The sequence below is a fragment of the Takifugu flavidus genome, chromosome 9 (assembly GCF_003711565.1).
Source record: "Takifugu flavidus isolate HTHZ2018 chromosome 9, ASM371156v2, whole genome shotgun sequence".
Lineage (NCBI taxonomy): Eukaryota > Metazoa > Chordata > Actinopteri > Tetraodontiformes > Tetraodontidae > Takifugu > Takifugu flavidus.
Window position 1 is genome coordinate 6,910,280 of NC_079528.1, and position 22,895 is coordinate 6,933,174.

Consider the following 22,895-nt stretch of genomic DNA (forward strand, 5'->3'; position numbering starts at 1 on the left):
CTGCTTTAATTGTTAATTAATACAAGTGTAAACAGTTTTGACCAGTAAATTATTCACACATTAACTGGCAGCTTAACTTTATATGGAATATTACACATATCGCACATACTCAAGGAAGTATGTTTTAATAATCACAGGTTTGGTGGGAAAACATAAAATAATTAGAAATAAAATGCTCCCTATGCCCTTTGTTTCTTTTGTGATCAGAGGCAGTTCGCAAGAGCCATAACTTCCCAGAATCCTAAACTAAAATTCTTCTAATGTTGTCGGTCTGTTCTGTTCTGTTCACTCTTCTCCTGTTAGGCTGAGCAATCTGGTTTTATCTATATGGCTGCTGTTTTATTGCTTTTACAACACTAATAAAATGTCGGCATGCCAGATTTATATGCCAGAAGCCACTGAGTGGCCTCGGAGGATGTGTTTGATAAAAAAGCAAGCAGCTGATAAGGGCTTCGCTGGCTCACGATTCTACAGATACTAAAGCGCCATCCAAACGCTTCAATGAGACCATAAATACATTACAAAGCTTCTCCTGTTGTGATTTGACAAGAACTGTGTTCAGGATTTATAAAGTTATTACTCTCCTTTGTGAAACTGAATGTTTCCAGTGTCATAGTTCTAGTAGATTCAATAATATGGCCTTTATACGCTGGAGTTTTGCTATCTTCATCTCTAATTCTTTGTCTTTCAGCACGAAAAGAAAGCCGCTACCGCGAGCCCCCCCCAACGCCCCCTGGCTACACTGCCCTGTCCATCTCTGACCTCGGAGATGGGCACCAGCAACCCCCCACAGCTACCACGTCCACGTTAACCCACACGGGCCGCCGGCCGCCGGACTACACAACAGCTTTGCAGCGCTCGCGCATGGTCACACAGTCGCCAGATTCCCACAAGGCCCACCAACGGCTTCAACGCACACGCTCACCAGCTGAGGACCAAGAGGCCGAGGAGGAAGAGGAGGGTGAGTCCAAGTCTTCCAAAGTAGTGGCTCTGAGGAAGGCAAAGCCAGTGGCACAACACACCGCAGGGAGTCCCAGACCATGACAGTGTGTGTACAGCAGTTAACAGGCAGGGCCCCTCTCTCTCTCAGGCAGGTAAAAGTGATTTATTAGGTCCCCCCCCCCACTGCAATGATCCTGCATGTCATCAGAAACACTTGGACTGAGACCATTTCCCCACACAAGTCTTTACATGTTCTTCAGGACCATGTCCCGCTCCAGTTAACAGTTTTCAACCAGAAATACTGAACTTCATTTGGTATTGATGAGCTGGGAGGTGTTGAATTAGAGTGGGACCCTCACCTTTAACCCCGTTTATTCTCATGCATGGGTCATACTGGTCAGACTGGAAGCACTCCACCACATCCTGCTGTTGCCTCCTCTCTTCTTGCTGAACAGCATCCATCAGCAGGCACAGTGTCATCTGCATCCCCCTCCACCTTCACGAGCACACACCTGACACCAACCTGCATCTCCATGACAGCAACACTGGGATGAGCACGCCTGTTGTTTACTTTGAATGATTTATCATATCTTCATCATGGTGAAATATTCCAATCCTCTGACCATTTTTCGTGTAGTCAGAAGCTTTTTAGACCCTTTCATTCTTTAGTATTTAGTTATGCTGCAAGTTTATGCCGAGATTTTTACTTTGTTTTTTAAATCAAGCATTCCTTCACCAATCTATACTCGATACCCTTTAGTATTTAGCGCTATGACACTCAAAATTAAGCTATTGGGGTCTTCTATTTCACTTCTTCTGATCATCTTTGAGACGTTTCTGCACCTTGATTGAGTCCTGCCCTGAAAAATTCAGCTGATGGGGAAATGGTTTGGAAAGACACATTAGGGAGAAGAACTGGGGTCGAGGACGGGGTCGTACGAGGCACACAGCTAAGAAAGGCTGCAATGGAGGTTTCCAAGAGCACAGTGGACTGAAATGCAAGAAGTTCTCAACATCTGGGACTCTTATCAGACCTGGCTGAGCAATCTGGGCCCATCTTTAGTTTGCAAAAATGCACCTGCCTGTAGAAACAAGGATGCAACTATCTGGCCTTAATTCTAAGGTCAGATTCATCATGTTTGGCTGAAACAAGGCACCACTCCTCACCTTCTCCAGACCGTCCCTATGGGGAAGAATGGTGGTGGCAGCATCATGCAGTGGGGTTGTTTTTCTGCTGCCAGGACAGGGAGACAGAGCAGATGAAAGCCCAGAGATATATTAAATAAAAAGCTAATCCAGAGAACTCAGGGGCTCAGACAGGGCCGAAGGTTCACCTTCTAACAAGACAGCAGCCCTGAGCGCACAGCCAAGACAGCCCAGGTGCGGCTTAGAGACCTGAAAATGTCCACAGACAGTCCCTGTCCAGCCTGGGGGAGCTTAAGAGGATCTGCAGAGGAATGTCAGAATATCCTCAGATCCAGGAGTGTCACACCTAAGAAGACTGAAGGATGTAATTGATGTCACAGCAGCTTCAACAAAGTACTGAGTGAAGGTTTCCCACATTTAGCACGTTTGCAGAACTATGCCATGGCACGCTGAGTTTGTCATGCCGGGGTATTGGGTGCAGATTGATGAGAGAATCTTTGTGTCAACATAACCAAGCATGAAAAGTGAAAGGTTCCAGCAGCTTGTGACTACACCGCATGCAGCCGCAGCTTCATTTACTTGTGTCGATAGCTTAAAAACGGGTCAAGGCTGCATTTTTATATTTGTACACGCTACAGGAAGAAGGTAACCACATTCATCCATTTCCTTTCCTGTGAGGTTCTGTTCTTTGACCGGGGCACCTTCCTGACCTCTAGTGAGCGTCAGACTTTCCCAACACCTCAACATTTGTGTTCCGACAAACGTGAACATGACAGTTACAAATCCTTGGTTTGTTTTTTCTTTTTACAGATGATGAGCAGGTGTCCGCGGTCTGAGGGGCCACACTGGAACTCCTTTTGCAGTAACTTGAAGTCCTCCAAATTTGGGATGCGCGGAATTTAACGGGACTGACAGAGACAGAACCGGTGGAGCTATCATCTGTTACGTATGTGCCTGCCTCCTCGTCTCCCTCCCCCGCCTTAAGCATCATCAGGGGGTTGAATGGCCCTGCATGCAAAAAAAAGAAGAAGAAAAATACTGTGAAGAAGAGATAGAGGTCAAAGACAATAACTAAATGCCTGGCACTTTTGGGGAGACCAAACGGACTACAGAAGGCTAACTGTTGCCGGGAGGGTGAGCGGGGTCGACCTGGCTACATAAAGGCAGCAACCACATTGGTTCGTAAAGACGGCCTCCATCAAGTGAAGAAAACTCCAGACTCACCTGTTAACACAACAGCATCATGTCGTGTTGAGATTCATCTGCACTTTCTCATTTCCTACCTTAAAAACAAGTGAAGACAGACAGAACTGACGCTTCTAGATTTTTTTTTTTGTAATTGCACTCTGGGGGCAGAAAAGAGAAGTGAGCTCATCTCTGTGTTTGAACTTTACATCCAGTATTATCCCATGTTTTACACGGGAAAGCTTATTGTGGGTTGGTTTAAAAGCCTGGCGGCCAGTAGACGGAACCTACACATACAGTGCACACACACACGCACACACACAGTATCATGTAAAACCACACATGGATTTTTAAAACAAGCACTTTCAGCACAATTTTCAATGTTCTACCAGATATTTCAACCTGGATACTGGGCTATGAGTGAACATATCTCAATACCAGAGCTCGCCTGGTCTCTAAAGCCTTCCATTATCCACTTCCCAGCTGTTACAATGACAGAACAGTGTTGTGTAACTGGCCTGTAGGTGAGATCTAAAAGCACAGAGCTGGTTGAGCGGACGTGTCGGACTTTGTGTTACACCCAGTAACTAAATCACAAGCGCAGCTGCAGCAGAGAAGATGTCCAGCTGATGTCAGACATTTTTGGAGGACTGTTGTAATCAGATGAGAATTTCTGAGTTCATGTACAAACTGAGCCAGCACTTGCTTAGCGGAGGGGATCATCATCGTCATCATCGTCATCATCGGCGGCGGCGCGTCACAGAAGCTGTGTAAAAATGCATGCGAGCCCCCAGCTGACTGTTTCTAGGAAGGATCTTGTACAGTCTTATATCAACGCAGAACCAGATTTGGCTTCTTGAAAACACCATGACACATTTTGTGAATGTCCGAAGCGCCTTATGATGCCATGATTGCATAGGTTTCGTTGCATGCTTGTCGTTCATCACAAATCACTCGTTCCATGAGCAGTTTTGAATCAAGCAATAGTGGAGTGAAAATGCCTTATCCAGGATCCTTCCCCAGACGAGTCGAGACTCGGTACAAGATGAAACTGGACATTTCTGAACATTGTTTTTATTCTTCCTGTGGCCAGTGGGTGTCGCAGTGCTCCTCCCGCTGCTGTTGTGTTAATAGACTGATCCTCAGAAGCTCCTCTGTTACAGCTCCGCGGACACCGTATGTATATCGCTAACGCCGCGTCCAGCTCCTCAGCATATCTCGCCACCGCCGGCCACGACTGAAGGATTTGTTCTGGTTTCGCCCCCGACATGAAGGAAATATTCAAGGCTGCCAATCAGAACAAAAAGAAACTTTGTTGTTTTCTTCTTTCACTGAGTTGCACTGATCACATTGATCAGTCATGAAAACTACAAACTGATTAAAAAAAGATGAATGAGTGCAGTGTTTTCCACAGTGTTCTGTGACTACACACTAATGATTTCCTGGATCTTCTTTTGTTATCGTACTTTTTTTGTAATGGCTGCAGATAGATTGTTAATAATTTGTTTGTAATACAGTGGTAACATGAATCATTCAGTTTTCATTCAACTCTGAAGATAATGTGCATATTTAGCGGGCTCGGTCCTATTTCGGAAAACAAAAAGTTGCACAAAAACGTACAAGCGTAAAGATAAGTGTAGTAGGTAGAACTGCTACTCCATTTGATGTGTGATGTCAGTGAGAAATGTACATTTAGCTGGTGACCTTTTTCTTCATTCTTTCTTGTACTACTTTGACCTGTATGTCTTTTAAAAAGACAATTGGTGGAGTATGTATCAGTTGTTTTTGTATTTTTAATACAACAATTGTAAATATTGGTTATATTTTTGTTCAAATGTACTATGTTTATGCCTCAACATCCAGTTTATATGAAGCTGGGAATCAATAAATACTGCATAAAGAATCAACACCTAGGTTTTACATCTCTTCTGCATCTTTAATTTCTTTTTTCCATCATTTGTGTGTGTCTATATAAAAAATACGTATTTCGTGTTAGCACAAAATTACAAACAAAATATTTTTTGAAAATAAAATCCTAAAATAACTCCAATGATTGCTAGAGAGGCATTTTACCTGCTAAAATAAATGTCAACATTTTCACAATTGGTCGCTAAAGGGGGGTGTTTCTCTTCAACGAACCGGACACAGTGGTCATAAATAATTACCATGCATAATTATATATTTTTTTAAAAATTTCATGTTTTCTGCTGACGAGTAACTTACTATTTGCCATGTATGAGGTCAATTACATATGTGATAAACCGTCGTTCTTCATTGTGCCTTTTCAATATTCCAAATCTGCCCGTCAAAAGCTTCTTTCTGTAGCTCAACATGAACAAATATCAAGGGTTAGAAGACACATTTGCTGATTTGCTTTCAGATTCGAATCAACCTCATGTTTTTATTGTGTTCCTTCTCTTCCTCACCCGGTATCCAGTCCTGATCCGCCGCAGTGCATCAGCAATAACTGAATTATTCTAATTCAGTTCGACATCCTGAATGTTGATCTGTCATGATGGAACACGCTGTGTCCCAGGTCCACACTCCACGCTTCCCGAATAATGGAAGTGAATAATTGGCCCACCACTATCACCAAAAACTGAGGCGCAGTCCTGCAGCGTGGGATGAGGAGGTGCCTTCATCATTCTAGTGCACAAAAGCTTGTGTAACTACACACAATTTACAGTGTTAACACCACAAAGGAAAACTCCTGCAGCAACATTGGCTGCAAGAGCTGACAAACTTGCTGCAAAATAGATTTTTGGCAATTCAAGTGTAATTGCTTCCTTCCTCTCCTTTAAAAAAATTGATATTTTATTTTGAAAGGCATAAATCCATCATCTGGTATCTGAAGCCCGGGTGAGGAATTCCGTTATTTTTTCCCCTCTTCCCTTACTGGATCCTGCCACCAGGGGGGGATGCATTTTATTTCTTTTGTTTCAGCCATGCTTCAGTCCTTCACTTAACCCTTCTGTTCTTCACACAGTCTGAAATTTAGGATTTCGTTCCTAATTTGCACAAACGCGTTTTCCTGTTGTGTTCTCAGTCCAAAATAAACAAAGAAATGTTCTATTTTCTGTCGACTGCGTTCAACAGATAATTGTGACTGACAAACGGGAAGATGTGTAACGGAAGAACAATCGAAAATTACTCCAAGCGACGCTGTTGCCTGGAATTAGGAAAGAAAGTTCCTGAGACTGGGTAATTGTGTTGCGTCCTTCAGGCCACAAGGGGGCACTGTCGTCCCTGAAATGCCTTCAGATGCAACTGTCCGGTCTATCCCAGGGCAACGCGGCCTTATCAAGCGTTAACAGGCAGCCAGTGCTCCTCTGTAGATAGCTGCCTGGTCGTGCAAGTGAAGCTCAGGCGCAAAGTTGACGACCGTGTTCAATAGAAGAGCTGTGGGTCATATTATGGGCCTGTCTGGAGTTCTGTCATGGTAAATTGGATGAAGGCAACATCGCTGGAGCTGATGGGAATGGATGTATGTGTGGAGTGTGTCAGGATTCCAGGCCAGAGCAGACACTTAACAGCTGTCGAAGAATTGAGATGTACTAAAAGAAAATAAAAAAAGCGATAACGTTCCTCTGCTCAGGTGCTTTCTGGGGTAATTTGGTGTGGTAAAATCCAGGGAAGCTGAGAATGGGAAGTCAGCATGGTTCATAGGAGGATCAGCGCCGCTTTACTCCCAGATAGTGTAATTGAATATCAGCAGAAAACCGGTTTCTGATTACTGATGATCTGATTATTCCCACACTTCCAACCACATACATTTAACCACCCTCTATATTTTTGATTGCTCTGCAAATTCTGGGTTCTTAAGGGTTAGAAAAGTACATGTTTTGGCAATTATTTTAAAATGAACCCATATTCTTCAGGATTACAATCTGGCCGGATTCTTTTTTCTTGAACTGTGGGTTTTTCCTGGCAGACCGCTGCATTTTATTAGAGGCAAGCATGACTGTACCCGGAGCATCATGCTGGATGGAGCTGCACGTGCACAGACGCGGCTCTTCTCGGCACGGTCAGACATGCAAGCGCGCATTTTCACATTTAGGCACAAAAGCTTTGAATCCAGTCAAAAGCTAAATGCAGGGGGACACATTTGATGACTGAAAACGTGGAGGAAGCATGAAATTCAATAAGTGACTCACTCTCTCATGCGCTTTCTCCCGCTGAATTCTACTCCTCTTTCAACAACCTCAATAGATCCCATGTGATCGCTATCCAAGCTGTTAATATAGCTCAGAGCGATGCAGCGAGATGCTGCGAATCCAAATGGTCCTTTTAAGGGAACTGGTGCACATCGATTCACTGGCAAAACCCTGACTCACAATAAGCTAGTTAGAGAATGAGAAACTTGACCTTTGCTTCAATTGCTTGAGTGTTTTAGCATGTGATTAAAAGGTCTCAACCTACCAGAGAGTGATATTTTAAAAAATGGTTTCAGGAGTCCATTATTAAGTCATAAGCAGAGATTTATTATTGGGTGAGGTCTGCGGGGCCATGTAAATTTTCGTTACCGTGGTTTCAGACATGAATAAAACAATGGTAATCACGGATCAGTGTTGTAAATGTCAAACATAAAACTGTTAATAACGTTCATGCAGATCATTAAAGTTCCATCAATCCTCTCTTTGAAAGTTACTGCAGAGCGTGAGCAGAGCCATTTATTATTAACCTCGATGATAAGCCATAGTGACATTTACATCAGATTCCCTTTGCAAAGCTGGTATATTGAAGGAAAAAAGGTTTTAATGGGACTTTTATGAGGGACCACTGCCGTTAATATTTCCTCTGGATGTGGTGTTTAAGTGCAGGTAAATAACGGTGCTTGTATTGCAAATATCAGAACTCTTGTCTTCCACGTGACCGATTATGTTCCACTAGTTTGCAGACTTCTCACGGGAGGTGGTGGAACCAGAAAAGGTCATACATGTTATTACTAAATTAATAACCCTGGAGCGGCCCTGATGGATCTGAACCGTGAAAAGCTCCAATGACCCAGCAGACTTTAAAAGCTACAGTTGACATGATTAATATCAAGCACCTGTCTCTGGCCAGTATTTGTCCAAAAATGAGATTGATGAGAAAACATTTCTGTCATGAATTGGAATTTTTTTTTTTTAATTATTATATTATTATTTAATTATATGTTATTTTAATAACATTAAAGCCTAAATTTGGTGTCAATGTGTCCTAATCCGAATGAAGACTCTTAAAAGTGTCTCATCAGGAAGAAAGTAGCTAATTTATCTTATTTGGCAGACAAAGAGGACTTTATCTTGGCGGCTGAGTGCGAAGTTTGATCAAATTTGATGAAAATGAGGGATCTTTTCTGATAAATTTGAATCCAACCAACTCAGCACACGCCCCCTGCTGGTCAGTGTAGGAAAATCACGTTTTGAATTTGTTCTGCCTCGGATCCGGCCGAGAGATGAGACGAATTTATCGGCATTGTTAAATAGTCAGCTTCATCTCGTAGTCGAGCCATGCTACCGCCCAGTAAAAACATCAGAAGTATTCATTCTTCCTCCCCCAGGCAATCTTCTGTATTATTCAGCCGCCACGGCAATCGTCAACGCTACCAGCCGACATCAACCTCCCTCACAACAAAGTAATTGGCTATCAGACCCGGACATGATTATAGGATCCCTTTCCGATCATTTGACCCTTCACATGTCAGCTTCCGTCTGACTGCTTTGGCCACTGGGTCACACAGAGAGCAGCCGGAAAGCTGCGATGGCTGATAACCAAGGAGCCGTGACCCCGGAGCGATGCAGCTCACTAGGCTGCTGGAGCTTTGTGACCTTGTTGACCTCGGGGGAGGAGGTGGGGGGGGTTCTGCCATCACCTGCACACGATCATTGAATCTTAAAACAAAGAAAAAGAACCTTACTCTGCCTTCTTGGTATTTTTGTCATGTATAAATGTTGCTGCCACGCTGTCACAAGCACAAATCCGACCACAATTTGGATTTTAGTGTTTTATTGTAAATAGATGTAGTAATACCAACACATAAAAGGCGGGACTCAAAAAAGGTTTGTTTAATATTTATACTGTGCATTGTATATTCTCTGTATTGACTTTATATGAATCTGTATGTTCCCCCAGTGTAAATGAGTGGAGTAAACTAAGAGTATAGGAAAATCTTCAAATAATACATTAAATACTACCCTTAAATTTGCACTTAAATACAGTTAATATGACTGAATGTCTTCCTAAAGCTCCGATTGAGTGCTTTAAATTCAATCCCAGTGTGTTTTATTGCTCTAGTCTATAATTTGAGCTGCATTTACATTTTTAACAAACTTTTTTCAACACAGATTCTATTGTGCTGTTCACCACAGCATGCTGTCGCAGATAAATCTCAAGAAAGATTCCAAATACAGATGAAAAGAGGAAATCAAAGAGGACAGCTGACAGCAGAGGCACTTTTTTTCAAAGGTTTTTGTATTGTGAGGTTTAAAATTCAGGACTGTCTGAACATGAGAGAGTATTTTAAGAAGAACAAGAGGTAAACTCACAGGTCGAACAACTTCAGAAGCTTCTTTCATGTCTGCGAGTGCTTGGAAAGAGAACTGGGTCCGGGCGGAGGCACGCCGTCGAGTTCTGGCTGTCACTGCTTCTTAGCGCGACTGGCCGTGTTAATCTGAGGCGCAACGCAAAGCTAACATTAGTTGTGATGCTATTTCTGCTTCTCTCTGTGGACAAGAGAACACACCGCAGCCAGGTTTCATTTCAGCCTGATTATGTGACTGCTCCTTTGAGGTGGAGCGCAGCGGGCCGGGGACAAGCTGATGTGATAAGCACGATTAGAAATCCCTTTACATAAGATCTTTTTAACAAATACGGATTGAGACACGTACGACCCACTTTAGAAAAGACCTCATCTGAATTCTTTGTCACCCTTTTGTCCAGTGGAAAATGAGTAATACGTCACCTTTGTGTCAGAATTCTTTGTCAAAGACCAACAAAGACCCAGGCTGGATCACGCTTGATCCCCGCGATGCTGATTTATTCTATAATGACATTTAAAAGGCTCCGCGTGATCAATATTAATCGTGTAATCGTGCAGGGTGAGGTGAACCAAAGTCTCATTGTGCAGCCAATTTTATACTTGAAAAGCCTCCTGTACATATGGTCAATAATTCACCACGAGCAGCGAGACGTGGCAGAGCCCGTCTTTATTTCATACCTTTACCAAGTTAATGCACAAATGAAATGTGGACTGATAGTAAAGTGACAGAGGAGGATAGCAGGAAAGGTCAGAGGAGGGCAGCTGCTGTAGAGGTTATGAAAAGCCTGCAGAGCTTTAGCATCACGATGCAGCAACCTGTTCTAGAAGCGTCCTTCTATTCATGTAGACAAAACGTGTTTTGGTGCCCAGTGGAACCTTTGCTAATGATAAGGTTAAACATACTCAGCGTTTCCGTCTTAAGTTTGACTGACGTTCTCCAGGAGCACTCTGCAGCGTGCAGCGCAGTGGTGTGCTGGGGAGGCAGCGGGGGAGGCACAGCGGCGTCAAAAAGCTCTGGACAGCCTGGAGGCAGCATCAGAGGGGGGGATGAGGAGTAAAGTCAACTCCATCTTAAGCAACATCTCCCACCTCCTCTGTGGTGGGCCGAGAGCTGCAGACATCTCATCTGCTGCCTCTGCTGCAGCATCACGAGGTGAGGAACGCAGCAATCCACGTTGTGTAACTGCGGGAAACTGTTACGCAGCTCCAGCTTCATCAAGAGACGCACCAAAAACGCACCGACCGATCGCAACCAGGTGGTTGATGGGAAATATACATATTGAGGTTTTTAATTTTGCGCAATCCAATGACATCAGATGGGACCAGCCTATTGGAAAACGGCCCATTGATGCTATTCTTCACCAAATGTATTCGTCAGAGCTAAATGGTGCATTTGAATCAATGTTTTTTCCACAGCAAATGCTGTGGCAGTAAGTAATACGGGTAAACAAAGACGTTCCCAGTGAAACCAATTACATTCTGTTCCATGCTGATAGAGATATTTCCTCACTGGAAAGCATTTTGCATGTTATACACTTCATATATTTAGTTGTTTACCCCTGTCATCTGTCCAGTTTGAGTCCAGGGTCATTCCACTTTTATTTCTTGATAATCAAATATTGTGATATCAGAAATGTTCATCGTTACAGGGGAACCATGATTATAATTCTTTTGTGATTCTAGACTGGGGTAGAGGATGCTGTCTTCCTAGAAAGATTAGCATTTCCAAATGGGATCCCAGTTTCCTTGGTGAAAGCTGTTGCCTACCTGGGCACACACAGGGCTGGCTTGCCTCAACCTGCTCTGGAACATTGGCTACACCTCATTTTCTAGAAGGTCACTGATATGAGGTGTTATTCTACAGACACCGCAGAGACAACCCAAATGTTTAGGGCGGTAAAGGGATCCTGGAGATCTCCTGAAACTATCACAACCTCCCTCCATATGACACAACGTTGGGGGTCAAAGTGAAAGAAAGAAAAACAATATAGACAGAGGAGAAGATGAGGTAATTGGGAGCTGTAGAAACAGCATTATTGTTATCAAGTTTATGCTCAATTTCAGCTAAAGCTTCATTTCATCGTCAGGTGGTCTCCTTAGCTTCACAAAAACCCAACATATTTTAGCAAATCGCAGCTGTTTTCAGAAATATCTGTTTATTTGCAGCCTACTTCATCCACCTTCCCCTAAAATCAGCCCTTGATTGTGGTTAATCAGCCTCACTCACCTCACCTGCCTGTGTCTCCGCCTCCACAACAGCCAATCAGGCTCTGCGATGACCACTGAAGCTACATTCAGGCTCCAGAACAGGCGTCACCGCTGATGTTTCCTGACTTCATGAGTCCTTTTGACCCACAACAACCTCAGACGATGACCTCTCCCCCCAGAGACCCCCCCGGGACCACCGTCGCTCCTCCAAAGCTGAGTCTGCTGCTCTCATTGGTTCCTCACTGGGCTGTTTGTGCTGGTTTTGCTGCTGTTTGTGGGCTCATTCTGGGCTCCGTGCTCCTGCTGCGGGCCCATGTTTGCATTGCTGCTGATGTCTTAAGGAGGCTGAGCTGTTGTTTGGCAGGTGTGTCCTGATGCTTCTCTGCGTGTTTACTCGGAACATACAACATGAATTTCATAAACACGATTGAGCCAACGATGGAACGGTCTGTGCAGGCTTGCAGCCACCTTTAAGGTGTCTCCACACGTTTTAAATGTGACACAGGCTTCCACTAGAATCTAGAATCTCTGTACTTTCTGCCTATCATAATTGCATCTAACGGTCCATTGATTTCCCCCCTGCTGTGGCTGTAATGACCAACTTCTATCACCTGCTCCTCATTTCACATATTTAAATGGCCCACATGTGCGTTAAGTTATTAACAAGCTGTCGTTATCATTAAAGTCATAGAAGCTGCTGCTGAGATCCGTCCTCTTCATGGTGAAGTTGTTCCTTTTGACAGTGGATTGAGGTTGGTTTAGCTACATGCACATTGAGTCGTAAACATACTCTCCATATGTTTTAATGTAAATGTTGGGCTGGTTGATCTGTCAGTGTCACCGTTGATGCATAGTCACTCCGTGAAGAAGCCCGACCTCAGATCAGCTCGGGGGCTGTTTGGTATTCATGAATGAATAAAATCTGTGACGCAGTGTTGTGATTTACAGTGCGCCATGTTTTTCTCAGAATAAATTATTGTGTGTGTGTGTGTGTGTGTGTGTGTGTGTGTGTGTGTGTGTGTGTGTGTGTGTGTAACCTTGAATAAATTACCAGTGTTTTGTCCGTCTGCTCTCTGTGGTCAGAATTTTGCATCCTTTAACCTTTTGCGTGTTTTGCATGATTCATGGGCAGGATATTAGACTGTTCCTTTATCATTTATTGGTATTTTTGTGTGTCTTTTGCCACCACTTCTTTTCTGGCTTGTGGTTTTCCAGAATTTTTTATTAAAGAGGGAACACACGAGGTGTTTGTGCAGAGAGAATGGGTTTTGGTTAATGGACTCCTCATCTTTCTTATCAAACATGCTTAAACCTCTCCAGTCGCTTCACACTGGAATCCGCCAGTCATGAAGAGCTGCAATCGAAGATGAGAATTAGAATCCGCTGATCCCCGCCTCGTGTGCTGTTTCTCCAGCTCCCCCTCATACCGGAGCGTCCACTTGAGTTTTCTCCAGCCAGTAACATCTGGACGGCTGCTTTCACACAATCATCCAGCCAGATTAAAACCATCACATTCACAGCTCAAGCTTCATTTTTAATAACAAGACGTGCAGTGCAGGTTTTTTACATGCATCCTGGAACCAAACGAAGGAGATATTGGCAGTAAAATGTCTGTTTGGTCTTAAAGGCTGCACAAAGCTGGAGAAACCTTGATGGTAATGGACCAGTTTACCCACCATCTACTGTACATTTAGTCCTGAATAGCTCATCAAGAATGGAGAGGTGCACATACTGAATGACCCTGAGCCTTCTGAACCTGCAGTGCATTTATCTCCAGCCTTGATCAGACGTAGGTTTGACATCAACCTTGTTTTGCAGACGTGCCGGAGGTGGTTTAATGAGGAGCGACGTACAGCTGGCCCTGATTAAACCCACCGAAATACCACCAAAAACACTTTCTGCAGGGAAACCTTTGGTCAATTGACTACTTTTCTGTGTTTTCCCGGCATTCTCCTCCTCATCCTCAGACATGCAGAAGCAGGATTGAATTGAAGTCGAATTCTATTAGCTGTTTCACCAGTGAAAAGCCTGCACCTCTGAGCATAATGAGGAAAAAGATGATCATAGATGGCTGAGGTTGTTAATGGAGTTGAACTGATTTTTGTTTAACACGCATGTGTTTTAATACGCAACACCCGGTGATCACATAAGGCTGATTTATTTTCAGAACTAATTATGACAGGTTGAGCAAAGGAGTAAAAGTAATGCTGTTATTACAAATCCTTGTAATTTAATCACGAATGCCCGCAAATGCACGACTGGTGGAAATGAACTCGTCTGTGTAATAAATGTTCAGCTTAAGTGTTACGATTGGGTTTCCTGGCTGATAAAAAGCTTTTCCAGCCATGTGTTTGTGGTTTTTAAAGATGCTGTGATGCAGCTGTTCAAATACGGACAGTTGTTACGCAAATCGTATTCCTCAGATATTGGAATTACTTTTAAAAGCTGTGGAACCCATGAGAGTATTGAGCAGAAGTGACTTTATTCTTGTGAACGCAGCTTGATTTGGCTTATTTACAGATCAGTGCAACTGATTTGGTGGGTTCAGGTTGGGAGAAGGGAAACCTAAAGTTGATCTGACAGTGTTGTCTGAAGTGCTCAGCGTGGGTTTTCCTGTTTGAAATTCCAGTTGCTTTTCCACATCTGTATTTTCTGTAAAATGCTTCATTTCTCTCACATCTAACATGAAAAGAAGAAATCGGGTTTCTGCCAAGGATATCTTGATTAGTATTTATATGTTCGTATGTTCTGGTTTTTCAATGTTCGTGCCCTCAAACAGGAAGTTGTCTCTCCACTGAGCAAAAAGAAGATTCCGATTTGTCCTTTTCATATGGTGTCTGAAGAACCTCCTTTGTATTCTATGCGATTGATTTTTAAATGCGAAAGTCTGAAAACTCGCAAAGAATTGATAGATGATGGTTGAGTCGAGTACAAGCAAAGCCCTCTTCAGGCTCTTGTGCCAAAATGCTGTATTAAATGTTTGATTCTCTGTTTAACAAGAAATACTTATATTTTTTATTATTCATAATGTTACAGGAATTTGATTGTTTCTCAAAGCCAAAGATAACCTCCTTAAATATTCTTTGATCTCCTGTAACTGTAGCGTATGGATTCAGCCGCTAATCAGCTATTAAATATTAATTTGCTAATCAGGAAGCATATCGGTGCACCTGCTCTCACTCCTGATATCAGCAGCTCGGGACGGCCCAGCCTCTGCTGCAGCTACGGTAACTGAGCCATTTACTGTAGATTAACATCAGAAACGATGGGTGGCTCATGAGCTGGTCCCGATTCCTCCACTCTGCCGAGCCCATCTAAGCCGACAGAAGCTCGGTGTGAAGGAAAAACCAATATTTTTCATCTGCTCCTGTCGGTTTCACCACTGAAAGAGAGGGAAGTTGAGCATAAGCTGAGAAGGAAACCCAGAGACTAATTTGTTGTTAGCTGTTTTCTTATTTCACCTGACTTTGACCAGTTGCTGTTCATTATGTCTGAATAATGTGGGTTGTTTTTTCCTAATTTGCTTTTCAAGGAAGCCGAGTGCAGCCACTGTTCATTAAGAATAAGAATATCAAGATAAAACCGGTGGCAGGTTCCTTCTTTCTATATATCTTTGTCCAATTATATAACTGTTGTGGCTGAGAGCAGCTGGAGGGAAAAGGCTCGGCAGGAAACGCTGCTTTTTTCCATTTGCTTTTTAGTTATTATACACAGGCTGCACGAGATTCCTCAACTTCCAGCCATACGATTCTGACAGATATAGAGCCGAATAATCTAAGTAATTAAAATGAGAGTTCCTGGCGAGTTTTTCTTCAGCTTTATTTCCTCACCTTATTGCTTATCGGTGGGGTTTTCTTAATCTCCAGCTCACTGAGGCACAACGGTGACAAAGTGGGCTGTGGTCTGAATTTTCTGATGTTCCAAACTGTGTGACCAGTGAATAGATGGAACTGCATATTTAGTTATCAAGCACATAAATTAACAACAAATTAGTTTACTCATCTGTTTGTTTGATATTGGGAGATTGAAGCAAAGCTTCTGTCGTAGGTATTGACTTTATCAGGGAGGTATGGACTCTGTAAACATGTGCTGGTTTGTAAATTAGCTGCCTGTAGCTAGGTGGTTTGTTTTGCAAAGTGACAAGCAGAGGTCCACCCAATGACGAGTTTTGGTAATTAGCCACAGGGGCAATAGCTGAAATTCATGGGCTCCCTCAAAGCTGTCATCTGTTGCATGCTGATAACATTGACGCGTCCTCCTCTCGCAGATCCCACTGAACGCCAGACAATGAGGAAGGAGCCGCGAGGAATAGAAATGAACGGGAATGAAAGCGGGGCCAGGGCGACAGTGACAGATGGGGAAGGGTCAGACCTTCCCTCATTAGTAAGGTGACCTTCTGTAATCGATGTGAGTGGTGCAGTTGAATGAAAGGGGACCCAGTTGACCACCCTCCTGACGGCTTAAAGAGCCAAACTTGGGGGTCTCGTTCAGCCTTTGACGCGGTCCTCCCCATCCCCGCTGAGATGATTTGGATTGTTCGTATTAAACTGCGACAACCTGAAGTTTTTCTTGGGTTCAACATCCAGGTTGTCTGGTTTTTCCACCTGTTTTGCTAAAACATGGTGTTTTGTAACATCACTTTAATGATGCATTCAGATTTTCTCTATGGTATTTTGTATCAAGGTTAAAATTTATTTTTCAAGGCCCCCCCATCCCCCAAGTAAAGTGCCTTGAATAACGTTTTACGCTGGTTGACTGCCTCCAGTTCTGGTTGAAAATGACTCCTCGCCGCTCATTCTTAACAAATGAGGATATTGCCGTGACTACAGGGATCTGTGCGTGTGATTCGAAGAGGGGGCAGGGTTTCAGATGCACTTGTGCTGGAGGAGAACTTTCAAATGTTATTTCATGCAGCTGACTGCATGACACGGTGCCCAATGCTGCTGGGTGGAAGTAATAATCTCTTTAAAATGCCTTGGAGGATGCCTTCAAGGCATGACTTCATATGCTGTTGCCAGAGGCAAAGAAAACTCAATAGCACTCAATACCACTGACCAAAGCTCTCACATTACATTACAGCTGCGGAAACGGTGCCGATCTAAGGCTAAAACTGATCAAACTCTTCAGGCTTTCATCCACATGTCCTTTCTTTTAGTGATGAGATCCAACAATAAAAATCACAACAGAGAAAAGGCCTCGCTAAAAGTAGCATTTTAACAAAGTTTTGGGACACAACTGCTTCATGTTCTTCAGTGGAAACAATGAAGGGCAGAAATTCCACTCGATTCTGACAAGTAGAGGACAGAGGATGTCCCTTTATCAAGAGGATCGCTGTGCTTTAGCATAGCATTTGAAGGTACACAAGGTTACAGGAATATTATAACTACACAGCCGAGATGGTAGTTGCTCCCAAATTATGTTTGACCTCTTTCACCTGACAGTTCCTTCTTTTAAAATGTTCGTTGCAATCTTTAACAGAGTAATCGCTCATCCTCTTCAGGCACTTCATGCTACTAAAATGTTGGTCCATAAAATAAGACTTTGGAAAAACATTTAGGACGTGTTGGAGAAATCAAAGATGGGAGAAGCCAAATGAACAGATTGGCTCGATGTTCACCTTCACCAATGGAGCAGCGAAGCTAATGAACCAGTTTATCATCAGTGGGAAAGTTGAGCGAGAACTTTGATCCCTGCACACAACGATGCAATTAAACCAATGCTCAATATGCAGTTCGTCCAATCATATCTTGGAGTTGCTTTATCTCGTCTGAGACTACAGGAGTGCTGACATCTCTCCCAAATCCCTGCCTCTCTGTCCTCTTTTCCTTCTTCCTTTCTTCTGTGTCCTGCAGCTTTCCCTTCAAGTGTGTATTTATTTTTATGGCAGACTGCACACAGATTAAATTGGCAACTTTCCTTTGGAGTGTGGAGTAAATAATGTATAAAATCCACTCTGGATGAACACAGGAAATTACTACTGAACTCATTTACTGAATATCAAGCTGCGAAATGTCCCCCCCCCCCCATCCCCCCTTCGAGTCATGTCAGATGCACAATTCCAGAACCTTGTTTTTTTTTTTTCACCAATTTGCTGATTATTTTTTATATAGATAGATATAGCAGCAGGGTAATTACACCTGTTAATTAGCCAGTGTTTGGTATTCAAACCCCCATCTGAGAATCCATTTGCAAATATTCTGTGGTACATCTGCTTGGAACTGTTCCACAGGCTGGAATTTAAAAGAAGGGGGAATATCCCTACTTAATGAGATCTCCAGCTGTTAAAACAAATGAAGTCATAGAAAAATAAATATTCTACATTTTGTAAAGCAGCTGCCATGTTCAACAGATTAAAATGAAAACAGATTAAATGTAAAGTTATATAGGTAGACGTATTTCCATGAATATAATCCATTTGCACACAACAGATGGGGTTTTATAGCTGGGGTAGTTTTCTTTCCCACCCCAACAGCCGGTGAGCTGGAACATGCTTGGATGCTGGACAAAAATTAAGACTTGCATAAAGAATTACCGGAACTCTATATTTTAGACTTGTGATATCTCTGCTATGAATGATGACCTTAATTATATCACTCAATCTCACATTTGTTCAAAAATGGGGTTTTGTCCTTTAGCTAAACATTTACTTGCCGGCCATGAAATGACCTCGGGTTTAAGAATTAATCAGTGTGTGTATGAAGCTCGCGTTTATACACACGTGCACATGAGAGCTTTCAGAAAACAGTTTCTGCTCTTGACGTAATTAAAGTCTTGCTGTCTCGCTGCAAGGGAAGATTGAGCGATTCATCACAGTGGCCATTGGTGTCATTAACCTATTTTCCAGCAAAAGCCTCTCAGAATGTTGTTGCTGGCAAAGAAGCAAATGGGGCCCAGCCAAGACTGGAGACTAAATAATTAAACACACTCCAAACAGGAATCCAAGGAGTTGGGGGTCACGCAGGCTTGCGTTTAGTGTAAACATTTGCTCCTGAAAGTTGTTTTCCAAAACCAAGTACAATAAATGTAGAAAGGCGTTCTCTGATAAGAGCGGAAGAGGTTGTTTTGATTCTTATAATGCGAGTTATTCATCCAGAAGTAGGAACCTTCCTGTAACACCGCTGGGTCTTAGTTTGGTGGATGATGGACCCGAGACCAGCCGCTTGTCCTCTCCTCTTCTGTCGGCAGTATGATGGAGGCACAGCTGCAGAAGTCGACCACATCTGTAAACATCTGGGGGAACCTGGGCGACCCCCCGTTCCTCCTCTGCTCCACTCACACATGAGTCGTTCCCTCATTTTTAAAAGTTTCCCAGTTGACCTTTCCTACCGGGTCGGTTCACTCGACACAAATATTGTCTGCAGCAAAGCACCTAGCTGACCACGGCCAACGCTGTGCTGCACATTTAAAACGTGCACGCACAGCTGGCGCTCAGTCGGATTAGTCATATTCTCACATGTGACTCATTAGAGTAAAGGCTTGTTTTGGCTGTCAGTCTTTGTCTCAAAATAGACTTAAACACCTGTTTGCTCCACTGGCTGGATACCAGATTCTCCTGGGAATATGACACTTTGCATTTTACACTTTTTTATCGTGGTGTTTCAAGATATTGGTCAAAGGATGAACAGTTAAATCTTTGCCACCAAATGATTCATTAATTGGATTTTAAAATGAAGCAGGGTTCTGGTTTGTATTTTTTGATGAGTGTTTTCTCCTCTGGGGATGAACCACCGATCAGTATGGATTTATTTCATTGAATAATTGTACTTTGATTATTATTAACATATTTGCTTTGCTGCATACATGTATACACACACATCAATCACTGAGCTGCACATCATCGTGCACAAATGGGCAACAGCGCACTGCTGATCTCATCCCTGGGTCACCATAATTCACGAGGAAAATGGCCCACCTAACTACTCTGACCACAGAAAGAAAATAAAATATGTGGCCAATAAGCTCTTCCCTGGCTGTTTTATTGAGACGGAGGAAGAACCCGCGTGTACCAATTTTAACAGTAATTTGAAAGGAAAAAAATGGCTTTGAAAAGCAGTCTTGTTGAATCATTTTACCCCAGAGCACATCCGTCGGCTGCTGGTACCACAGAGCTCGCTGCCCTGTGTCGCATCCACAAAAACAATGGATATTGAGATTCATAAATTGGAGAAGCTGCCAGCTGCTGGGGACTCCTCTTAGGTAATAAGACGGTGAACCTGCTGCCCTGCCACCGGCTGCACAGCAGGTATGTGTGATGGAGGCTTTGGGGCATCTTGGCATCAGAAACAGTCCAGTTGCAGTCCTGGTGAGTGATGCTGTCTTTTCTCATCACCGGACCAACTTATTCTACCTTTTATACTGTATGAAGGCATTTATATGCTAATTCACTTCCTTCCCAGCTAGAGTTGGAGTCACTTTTGTCTTAAGTTTTATTTTTTTTAATTCTTTGAGCTACTTTCTAGGTGTGTCAACACTAAAACTGTATTTTGTTTTTTGTATATTACTGCACTGTCCAATGTCTTCTAAACCTTAATTATGTGCGCAACATACCTTGGTAATTTGTTTGCTTTTTGACTAATTGAAAATTCCTAAAATAATATTGCTGTGTGTTTATCTCTTGTGGTTATACATTATTATTCCTTCTAGTTCTTTCAATATTGCTGTTTGTGGTTTTAATTGGGCACAACTCGTGTTTTTGCCTTTCAAATGGAGCGGATAGGGATTTTATTATTTATAAGTACCTCCCGAAACATGTATAATACCTTGAAGAAAATGCGACAGAGCCTTTCATTGTAGGAATTTTTTCCCCCCAGCTCTACAGCCCATTAGAGCTCTGAATGTTCACAGGATTTGTACTCTATAGCTAAGGAACCCTATTTAAATCCAACTGCATTGACCAAATTTACGATTCTATTTAATTCCTGTTCCGTTTCCATATCTGCCATAAGATAAGCACTTGCTAATTGGCAGTCTCTCCTTCCTCACCCACATAAATACCAGAGATGTGCAGCCACAGCTGAATATAATGAGCTAATAAAGATAAGGATCGTGGGAAAATTGGAGATTTGGGAGCATTCTTGCTTCCTTTGACTGTGGGCTGACACTTTCCTGTTGGTGCTGTTGCGAAGTAATAAAGAATGATCATCACAACCTGCTTTAAAAATGTTGGACTTGGGTCCGACTTGGGAAGTGAAGAAATGCTTTTGTCTGCTGAGGGAGAGAAACACAACTTTGAGGTTTTAGTTGACCTTTGTCCATGATTTGCATATCGGGATGGACCACAAACTTGATTGTTGGTGCATGTAGGAAGTTAAAAGCAATAACAATATTTCTGCAACACTGTTTATCATTTCCTTTATCCAGAAAATTGTGATTTTATTTTTTTTGTGGGTGCAAGGAGAAAATACAATAATCTCCCTTTTTAAAATCATTGTCTCAACCCAAATCTCACTTGGTTGGAAAAAAAATACTTTTGGAAAGAATGTGTGATGATGCAACTGCAGACCAAAGCGCTGAAATGATCTCTTACATTATCCATCCCATGTTTAATCCAGCAGCATCTACAGGCCTGAACAACTCATGATGAAACTACTTTGATCTATAATGAGCATCCCTGATCATTGCTTTGATTTACAACTGCAGTCACTCCATCAGTCCACTATAAATACTACATACTGTAAGTTTTCCCATTTCTTCAAGTTTCTTGGTTTATTCCATGAGTTCACACTTGAAAGTGATGTTTTGTATAAATGTCTGCTGGCATCTATGGAATCTTTTGTAAGGAAGAATTCCCTGAAATCCTCCACACATCCAGGCTCAAATCACCTTTGCTCACAGCTGTCTAAGGAATGCATGAAATCAGGACACTGAGTAGACCTGAAATGGGTTGCAGACATTGTAAAAATCGATATTTCACTATATTATTGCTACTTTTGGATGATTGGAGGGTTTATTTCATACGGAGTTACACAAACTTGAGTGGTGCACGTAAACATCTTTCTACATTTTCCATAGGGAGTCGAGTGATGGCAAATGTAATAAGAGTGTTGATCAAATTAATTACAACTGAATCATTAGGGCTTGAGTTCACATCATCGTCATTTGAGAGTGTTTTGATGAAAGTTGACATTGTTTGTGTTGTAATCTGGTAATTACAGCACATTATCTGTTTCCCATCTTAATTTGTTATGGCGCAGCAGAGGGATCTGTTTCACTTTCACATTCATAATTACTCTGAGCATAGAACCGCCACAAATCTCTAGGCCTCGAAGCTGGAAGATTCTATCATTACAAATTTTACCAGCGTTTAGTGTATTTCAAGATGATATTTGCCTAATTTCTCATGCAAAAAATGTAAATTAGCCAAGAATCTCCTCCCTTTTTGTAGAACGTGTCGCTGAACATGCAGAAAAATAATTCTTTGTGTCTGCAGATGGGAATAAACGCCAAAACTGTGGATCATAAATATGGTGACAAAAGTCACAGCAGCATTTGTTGGGCTGGGTTACGCATTGTGCATATATAAAGTTAATGGTGCAAAACTCATGAATGTGTTTTAAATGGCTCGGAAGGAACGTGATGGCCCATTTCCAATCATAAACTTAAATTAGGCGCAACTTATCGGCAGCAGCCTCCTGCTCTTTCAGAGGTGCTTTGTTATCGGCCAGAAAGGATGAAGGGACTAATGAAATTTGCCTCCAGTGGAAGGTGATGGCAGCGAATTCTCATCAGATCTCTAAAATAATTAACAAGTCGGTAAAACTGTTCTCCCCATAATGTACAGATCGGCAGTAAGATTGAACTAGAGCCGAGGTGCGTTGTACAAGGGGAGCGCTGGAATGAGTGCTTCATCATTTTTACTGCAGAATGACGGTCTGAGTATAAAATAAATCCAGGG

General features: G+C 42.6%; 1 protein-coding gene across 9 annotated transcripts in view; it reads left to right on the top strand.

The window, feature by feature from the left end:
* Window positions 1-5,180, top strand: part of rapgef2b (Rap guanine nucleotide exchange factor 2b) — a 61,090-nt gene extending 55,910 nt beyond the window's left edge. For 8 of the 9 annotated variants that reach the window (XM_057042672.1, XM_057042673.1, XM_057042675.1 and 5 more), the window contains 2 exons: window positions 692-1,090; window positions 2,899-5,180. In XM_057042672.1, the coding sequence (XP_056898652.1) occupies window positions 692-1,044 (353 nt within the window). In that variant the 3' untranslated portion in view covers window positions 1,045-1,090; window positions 2,899-5,180. The remainder of the gene's footprint in view (window positions 1-691; window positions 1,091-2,898) is intronic. The other variant, XM_057042674.1, reaches the window with a different exon arrangement.
* The last annotated feature ends 17,715 nt before the right edge of the window (window positions 5,181-22,895 follow it).